Source organism: Aricia agestis, chromosome 3, assembly GCF_905147365.1.
Source record: "Aricia agestis chromosome 3, ilAriAges1.1, whole genome shotgun sequence".
NCBI lineage: Eukaryota > Metazoa > Arthropoda > Insecta > Lepidoptera > Lycaenidae > Aricia > Aricia agestis.
This window is the reverse complement of record NC_056408.1, coordinates 21,205,553-21,215,063: the sequence shown is the minus strand read 5'-3', so window position 1 is coordinate 21,215,063 and position 9,511 is coordinate 21,205,553. Positions and strand designations below refer to the sequence as shown.

The window sequence follows — 9,511 nt, the reverse complement described above, 5'->3', positions numbered from 1 at the left end:
AACGAAGGTAAATCACAAAACAACACAATCATCTTATATGTATATAAAATTGTCGTACCGTACTCCTCCGAAACGGCTTTACTGATTTTTACCAAATTTTATATTGCATATTATTCAGTAGGTCTGAGAATCGGCTACTGGCTGCATTTTATATTGCTAAGTGCATTTTTTGAATAAATAAAAGTAAATTATTACAACTCAAGACTGACGGCGACCATTGTTAGTGCGACGGGATAACGATGGACGTTGCCATGGTGCCATACTTATTTAGTCACTTCAATCAAATAATATCGGAGAAATACTTTATATGGCAAAACAGAGTTTGCCGGGACAGCTAGTATTATATAAGCCTAGCGTTTAGACTACAAAAAATATGTCTGGTAAAGGAATTAAAGAAAAAATGTATGAAACAATCCACGTTTAATAATCATTGTGTTATATTTTAAACTGATATTATACATGATTATTAACAATAACTAATTGGATTAGTCACCTAAGCGTCTTCATCGTTACCACTATCGTTAGAAACCTCGCCATCCCCAATAAAGACCTCCTCCTGACACAGGTTCGGTATTTTCGCAAGACTATTCACTTGTAATACTGACGCCATTGCCATACCCGTCCCAAAACTATACTCTATAGGTTTGAGACTCTCATCTTCCTTATCTATTGACGCTCTTTTGGCGGGGTAGTTCTTCTTTCTAGCGGCTCTATGCCGTCTTACATCTTTCAGAATTTGTATCCTATTGTACTCGTAATCACTATCCGATGATGTCGATAACTCTAAATCTTTTTTTGTAAATCTATAATTTCTGGATTCGTGAACGTTTTTATTTTCCGCGTGGTTGACTTCTACTGGAATATCGCTAAGCTCGGACAGGTCACTCTTAACAATGTTATTTTTATTTTGTTTCGTACTCTTGCGCCATTTTATAATCTCCATTTCTTTCTTTCCTTTCCTAAAAGTTAAAAGTTTACTTTTAAAATTTAATCTGGAATTCGCTTCATACACATCTATTATATCACTTTCTTGCTCATAAAGCGAAACTTTTAATTTAAACTTCATATTTCTTTTCTGTTTGTGTCTAATTTTGGGTTTCAGGTTTTTCGGGTGTTCCTCCTTACGTATTTTAGATAAATATCCTTTTCTCTCAACGAAATCCTCGTATTTCATTTGTCTAGGAAACTCGGGAAAGTTTTGCAAATGAGGCATCGTTTTGTATAGTGCCTGCCTTTCTCTTTCTCTCATCATATCTTCTCGTTTCACTAACTTTCTTTGTAATTCTTTTAAAACAATTTTGGTAGCTTCTTTTTCCTTTTTTCCGGGCCCTGTGGTAATATCGCCGGCTGGAAGCGTTACTAAGTCATCATCAGTTTTGATAAAGTAAAATACTTCGTCTTTTATTTCTGGTTCTTTGTCCTCTATTTTTAAAATGTTAGTCTCTATATTCTCCTCTTCCACTTTATTGGTTTCCTCATTAATAGTATATTTATTTTTCATTTTCTTGAGTCTTATTTGCGAACTCTGAATGGTAGATAAGCATTTAGTAACGTCGTCTATAATGTCGTCTATATCTTTATCTAACACATTTAAATCTAAATCTTGTTTGTTTATGGCACAAGAGTCTAGAAATAAGTCAAGGTTATTGCATTTGTCCAGAGCTATTCGTAATTCCAGACACGACCTAGCAACTCCTGTATGCACATCGGAATATAACCATGTGGTATTTATAGCATGTCCTGGTTTCTTTTGTGAAATTTCGCCATCTTTAGTACCGTAATTCTTTAATAATCTGTACATACGCTCCAGAGATTCATAATTTTCTTTGAATTCTTGAATAAGGTGAACTATTAGTACATTATGAAGCCAATATATTCGTTCATTATGATTTTTGTATATATTTTTGGCTTTACTATTTGGTATATGAGCCAAAGCGATATACTTTAATAGCGAAGACTGGACTACAAGAAACGCGTGGTGAATTTTCTGCAATAAAATTAACTATATTTACAAAAGAAATAAAAAAAACTTCACACCAATAATTAATCAAGAATAATTTTTATCGGTTTGGGTGGTGCTAGTAATATGTATGGTTGCCACGATAGTAGGCGCGGTAACGTAAACGAAAAGAGTTGTATCGAAGCATCGATAATTTTAAATTTATTCACATTATCGGAGATTACTCTAGAAATCATACACCAATCGTTCCTCCACACATTGAAATATGCGTTTTCATTTCGAAAGCAATGACTATTGAATATTATGTTCTAAATTATTAACTCACCATGAGATTGTCGCTTTCCCATTCGCACACAACATCCCCTTGGAGCCATGGCACGTTTCCCAAAAGTGTTGACGTGGCTCTCGACATCAGCAGCAGGAGTTCACTCTGTTGCCGGCTGAGCAGAGCTTGAGTTGATTCTACGGCTGATACAACCGACGCTCTGTGCAAAAAGATGCCGTTTTCTAAGAAATTCATACAATTCTAGCAACAAGTTTTACATAACAGGCAAATCAAAATCAAAGGAACCCAAAAATAAATTAGAACTATTTGGCACAAGCGAAATGATGAATAAAAAATTAATACTACACAACCGATCAAATCCATTAGGACACGTACTCGGATCAATCAATTAAGGGATGAAAATTAATGGATCTCGTCTACCAGTGTTGGACTCTTAAGACAGTCAGTTTTTACTGCCACAAAGACTTAAAGCCTTAATCTCTGGTTTCCTCTAAGAGCGATGCCGTCATGCAGCGGCCGCAATACAGCGGTGAATGGCGTCACTAGAACGTTGTCCATGTGGCCGCTGCGTAACGGCACCACTTTTGGAGAAAACCAGAGCTTAAGATGACGGAAACGAAGCCAAGGAGGAAGTAGTCCGTGGCCTTCTACTTCAGGGGTAAGTAGACCCAAAATATTCATAATTATTTGTTTAAAACCCAATCTGTATCCAGATGTCTAGCAATTTCTTTTTTCCTTTGTTAGTTACAAATGGTAATCAAAATGTCAATAAAAGATTATGACTAAAACTTACAACTTTGCGTGTAATGCTGCATACTCTCGACAGCATGCTGTGGCTCTCCGCGCCAGCGTCATATAGTCTCTCATACAGTCCAGCAGCATATCGATAGTGCCCCGACATCGTGTCCTGTGTATGGTGGTCACAACGGGCGGAATGAAAAGGTATGAGACCATACGGAACAGGGTCCATCGGTGTAAGCTGAAACAATACATCGTCTTTGTGGACTACGGGAGAAGGAAGGCTTTGTTCCAGTATTGAAACATATGAACTTTTACTAATTTATACTAATTTGATCAATACTTCTCATGTAAATATCGTATGAGCATAATAAAAGGTAGCTATCGAATGCGTGATAGCTAAACACGTAGATAACAATCAAACAGATATTACGTTTAAAAATTAAAGTTGAAAAAAGTTAGGATGTTTATTGTGCTTCAATCTTTTTGATTTTGGTTCTTTTTGCACACTAAAATAATATGGCAATAGCCATGGGCGTAGCAAGATACGGGCAGGGGGGGGGGGCAGCTGCCCCCCTACAAGAGCGATCGGTTGCTAATGCTGACGATGCATTCAATCCCAGTTCGCTCGCTCATATTTTGTTTTTAACTCACCTTCAATACTATTGTGAGATACTCATGTTAAAAATCACGAATTCGAAGGATCATGTTAAAAATCTAGGATATTCTAGGAATCTAAGAAGTCTAGGATATTCTAAATCTTATTGTTTTATAAATTAATTTAAAATTTATGTTTTCACTGTTAACATAACTTCTAAAAACTGCTAAAACTGGTTTTTGTTCAACTTTGATTTCTTCAATTAAAGATTTAATTAACACATTGATGGACAGTAACGTCCACGGACGTTCAGATAGTAAATAATGATACGACAGAACGCCTGTAGACGTCATAGTTATTACTCGTTGTCACGGCAGTACGTCTGAGGGCGTGTGATTTTCAATACTTTTACAAGGAAGAACATGTTGTAGTGTCACCGCAAAAGTAATGCGGCTTTCCTACTGTCATCGTACATAGTTCTACAACATGTCAAGTTACACACACATTGACAGAATTCCGGTACCCCTCTCCCCGCACAGTACGCTCGTGGGCGTCGTGTTTTCATACATTTAGTCACGTAGTGCGCGTCGGCGGGAGGATTAGTGTCACCTCATACTTTCGCGCGCAAATAACGGTTCGAGTGGTAAGTTATCAACGTATTTTTGTGTTTTTATTTATCGAAACATTCAAATTCAATTCATGTAACTTACGTATAAGGTAATTGTGCTTCTAATATTAGTAGTTGCTTGTTTTGAATGCAGTTTTTTGGTATTGAAACAATAATGAATTTATCTACAGATGGCGCCTGGAGATCCGTACGAAAGGGAACAAAAACGGTTGTTAGAATTGTTCAATGAAGTTGAAACTCCGGAATCTAGTGAAGATCCATATGCTGATGATGGGGAATACGGGTCCGACAAGGACTACTATCCTTCAGGCGACGAGTCGTTGAGTTCTGACGATGCTGCTGGACGCCGCCCACAAAAACACGCTAGTGACTCATCTGGTGAGTCTTTTTCGTCTAGTGATTCGGATGATAGTGAAAAAACATTTTGCCCTTCCGAGGACGAACGACGGAATGAGAATATTTCAGTTACCCAAAACCTTCATGTTTCGGAGGCGACGTCATCTGGCATTCCTTTATCGTCAAACGATCGGCTTATAAATCAAGATGATCGCCCCAATTCACCAGATATTTCTGATCAGCTTACTAGCCCAATCAGTCATGCTCCCAGGACATCTGCTGAGATACCTTCAGTAGTAGAAGGTTGGTCTGACACGGTGACCGATATACCTGATTTTAATTTTGATAACGCTGCTTCTGGTATTCAAGTAAACATTGATAAAATAGAAAATGTTATGGACTTTTTTCATCTAGTTTTTCCACGGAATTTCGTTGAATATCTGGTAATATGTACCGTAAAATGTTCCTACTTTGCTCCTATAGGGTTTTATTATGCTCCAATTCTTTAAAATGTTTTATCGCTTAATATGTCCAAATCGGTGCAACATTTCATTTAACTGTGAACGCACCCAAAACATCTTACTTATAAGTAGCAACACTGAACTGTCAAATTTTTCATCCGCCATTTTTTTCGTAAGTCAGGTGCAGCTGTAGTGCGAGACCTTAAAAGTTTGATTTTTTTTGTATTTGAAAAAGCTACTTCCATCTTGAAATCTGCATAGTGCATTAAGGTAATTATGTTTTAATGTTATTATGTATATAATCAGGTAAACGAATACGTAAATATTTCATTGGATTGCTGAGTTAGTCATAATCTAACCTCATATATTTGGTGCGCTCATATTTTCTTTGGTACGATGGGGTAACTTTGCGCCTGGAGCAAAGTAAACCCAAACATAAACCGCTCTAGTAATTTTTTTTTATTCACTGTAAGTGGATATTAACACATTAGTGGATATTATTTTGTTTCAGAAAAGATGCCAAGAAATTATAAAAAACGTGTAGGGTCGAGAAACTAACTAAAATTACAGCTCCGAAACTCTAAGACAATGTTTGGCTTCCATAGAAAATAAAGAATTAACGCAAAGAAAAGCCAGTGAAAAGTATGGCATCCCACGCAGAACCATTATTAATCAGCTAAGACTCCAACGATCTAAAATGCCATCTAGACCTCCAGGCGCTCCAACAACATTTTCAAGTGAAGAAGAAGCCTTGTTTGTCGACTGCATTTTAAGATTGAGCGAGTACGGCTTTCCTCTCACAGTGTTTGATCTTCGCATTGTTATTAGAACATATTTGGAGAAAATTGGTCGGAGAGTTTCAAAATTTAAAGATAATTGTCCAGGTACTGAGTGGGTATCGAGTTTTCTAAAAAGACATCCATGTTTATCACAACGATTTGCGACCAACATTAAACGCAGCAGAGCAGCCATTGACAAGGAAACCATCACCGCATACATAGAAAACTTGAAAGAGGTGGTCAGAGACATACCGCCCGAAAATATATGGAATTTCGATGAGACTAATTTATCCGATGACCCTGGTCAAAAAAAAGTAATAACGAAGCGAGGCGCAAAATACCCCGAACTTATAAGTAATACCTCCAAAAGCTCAACGTCTGTCATGTTTTGTGGTAGTGCTAAGGGAGAAATGCTACCGCCGTATGTCGTATACAAATCCAGACAACTATGGAGTACATGGACGGAACAAGGGCCAAAAGATACTAGATATAATAATAGCCCATCAGGGTGGTTTGATATGAATATATTTAACGATTGGTTTTTTACACAAATTTTGCCAATTTTGAAGAAACAAGAGGGCGCGAAAGTTATTATCGGAGATAATTTATCATCTCACATTTCCGTAGACGTCCTAAATGCCTGTGACAAAAATAATATTAGATTTGTTTGTTTGCCACCTAACAGCACTCACCTAACGCAGCCATTGGATGTGGCTTTTTTCCACCCAATGAAGGTAGCATGGCGAAAAATCCTGACCGAGTGGAAGGCAAGTGTAAAAGGTAGTCGAGAGCAAGTACTCCAGAAAAGCAGTTTCCCAGTTCTGTTAAACCGACTCACCGATATTTTAGACCCGACGCGGGAGGTAAACCTCGTTTCAGGTTTTCGAAAATGTGGAATTTATCCGCTTGATGCTAATCCATTATTATAAAGGTTGCCTACAAATGTTGATAAGACTGCTTTGCAAGACTCTTTTCTACAGAGTCTTGAAGCTAAGAGGTTAGAATGGACGACAAATGGAACTACAAAAGGACGTCGCAGGAAATTAAACATCACTCCTGGAAAAAGTGTAACTGAAGAGTTAAGCACGCTTTTGGATAACAAAGAAAATGAAGAGTTGGCTCAGCCATCAACTTCAAAGCAACTATGTCGCCGTAGAGCCAGTAGCGAAACCTCTTACGCAGAAAGTGTCAACATGTCAGTTCATGATTCTTCCGATCTTTGTTCTCTTGGAGATTTAGAAAATCTTGAAACTAATACTGATATAGCAGCCGAAACTGTCAATAAAAATTGCATTTTCAAACCAATTGTGAAGGTGGTTGGGAAATATGTAGTTTTCAAATATGAAGGGGAAATGTTTCCTGGTAAAATAACAAAAATAACTAAAGAAGGGCCATATATCTCTTCAATGAAGAAGTCGCTAAAATCGTGGACGTGGCCTAAACCCGTCGATGAAATGCAATACGATTGGCAGGATATATTGGGATGTATTGATGTCCCTAAAAAAATTAGTACCCGCCGCGAAATATATTCCGTTCCTGAACTGACTACTTGGGATTTTTAGTTAAATGTGTCAAGTTTAAGAATTTTTCATTTTCATAAATATTTGTTGTTTATGTAGGTTTTGATTTATGAGAAGTTTATCTTGTTATTTCATTCCCTAGTTATTTTCGACTGATTTTTCTCCAGCTTTTTTAACCAAAGTTAGAAGTTAAGATTATAATTTAAGAATATGAAAAACCAATGAAACAAACTGATTTAGTCATTAAATTTAAGAATTAACATTATTTTTTGAAGAAACACGGTTTATTTTATTTTTTTCCCATCTTTCGACCATTGATACTATCAGAAAAGGTAAAGCGTAATATCACTGGAGCATAGTTTGTCTATGGAAAGTATAACTCTGCTCAAAAAAGCTTCTACAATGGACATTGCTTGTGAAATATACCCAGGAGCAAAGTTACCCAGTACCGTGGGTAACTTTGCTCCTTATTCATAGTTTTATATATATGTGACTGTGTCTAGTAAAAGGGACCACTTTGAGGATTTTAGTTATCGAGTTATAAGCGATTTTCTAAAATTTGTCGAAAACTATGCAGATTGAGTTTTTTTTACTAATCGGTTATTAATACCTTAAATAACATTATGTATATAATAATACAAATATAATCATAATATTTCAGTATCATAATAGGTCACGAAGTTTAGTACCAAGGGTACCACTTTGAGGTAATATTTGACAAGTGAAGTATTTTTCATTTGGCTCGATATTGACGCGCGGGGAATAACCTACAAACGGGCGGCGCGGCGCGGCGGGCGGCGGAGGGGGGTTAGCCCCCGCGGCCAGCGCTCGCGGCACAAGTCACAACACAGACAGAAGCCGCCGGCTCGCACTCGTACGCACACGTCTTTAATGCCGGCTCTTGATATAGGCGAACGCGTTGGCCAACGCGTCTGCAGACGCGTTGGCAGTGCGCTTGCAACGGCGTTTGTGAGTAATCCACACATAGGAAGGTCGTTCAGTATGCTTTGGATCGCGCCAATGTGCGGACGGATTCAAAATGGATGTTTAGTCGCTAACAGCTGCAGCTGTTTATTTATTCACAGCTTATTACTTTGTAAATGTGGACAAGAAAAAGTTTTTAAAGAGTATTCTGGAAATAAATAAATAAAAGGCGAGAAAACGTAACAAACAAAGAAATAAACTCACTTTTACATAATATTTTATAATATCAAAATAATATAAGTAATTATTTTATTACCTACTTATTATTTATTAAATTATTACATACAAAAATTATTACATATTATAATAATTATAACTCCGGGCAAACTGATCGCGCGGCCTATGTGTGGATGGAGCGCGAAGCTTGCGACAAATGTCCTTTGATCTTTTGCCGACATTTCCGACCCGCGCGGCAAGCTCGCAGATGCGTCGGCCAACGTCTAAATACCTACGGCCAACGCGCGAACGCCCGTTCTACACATTGGGCCAACGCGTCTGCAGACGCGTTGGCCAACGCGTTCGCCTATATCAAGAGCCGGCATTAAACATCACCGCGCGCCGCCGCCCGCCTTGAAAATTCACAATTTTTCCTCTGTGACCAACAAACTAAACTAACAAACATACGTACCCCAATTCAAAATGGAAGAGGAAACTCAAATTTTATTTACAAGTGATGGCAGAACACAAGAAGACGCTTCTGCACAGACATCGAACTGAACAGGTAAGCTAGAAACCGAATCGAAATGTATGTAGGTACGTAGGTAGCATCAAAAGTTCTCGGCCTGTGTAGAAAAACTAATACCTACTTAGATGGATTCATGAAAATAATTTATTTGTATAGGTAGGTAACTATTTCACTGTCCACTAGCACTATACAGGGTGTAAATAAAATTGCGTACAATACTTACAGGGGTGATACTGCTGATGAAACTGAACAACTTTCCCCAAGGAAGCGATGTTCAGTTTCATAAGTAGAATCACCCCTGTAAGTATTGTACGCAATTTTATTTACACCGTTACATTTACATAGTTGGATTTTTCTGAAGCTAGTCTAAACATGTCTGGCCCGGAAATTTTGGCGCTACCTACGAGATGGATAAGAGTGTGATTTTGCGGTCATAAGTATGTAGGTATATACAATTGTAATAGTGTAGTGCAACTGTTTAACCTGATATGCTGATGTGTGTACCTACCGTATTAAATTAATGTTAAATTTGGATT

General features: G+C 37.6%; 1 protein-coding gene across 1 annotated transcript in view; it reads right to left on the bottom strand.

Moving 5' to 3' along the window:
- Positions 1 to 401: 401 nt before the first annotated feature.
- Positions 402 to 9,511, bottom strand: part of LOC121740366 — a 68,759-nt gene continuing 59,649 nt past the window's right edge. The window contains exons 4-6 of the mRNA XM_042133040.1: positions 3,040 to 3,225; positions 2,286 to 2,445; positions 402 to 1,987 (exon numbers count right to left, since the gene is read on the bottom strand). Coding sequence (XP_041988974.1) covers positions 494 to 1,987; positions 2,286 to 2,445; positions 3,040 to 3,225 — 1,840 coding nt within the window. The 3' untranslated portion in view covers positions 402 to 493. The remainder of the gene's footprint in view (positions 1,988 to 2,285; positions 2,446 to 3,039; positions 3,226 to 9,511) is intronic.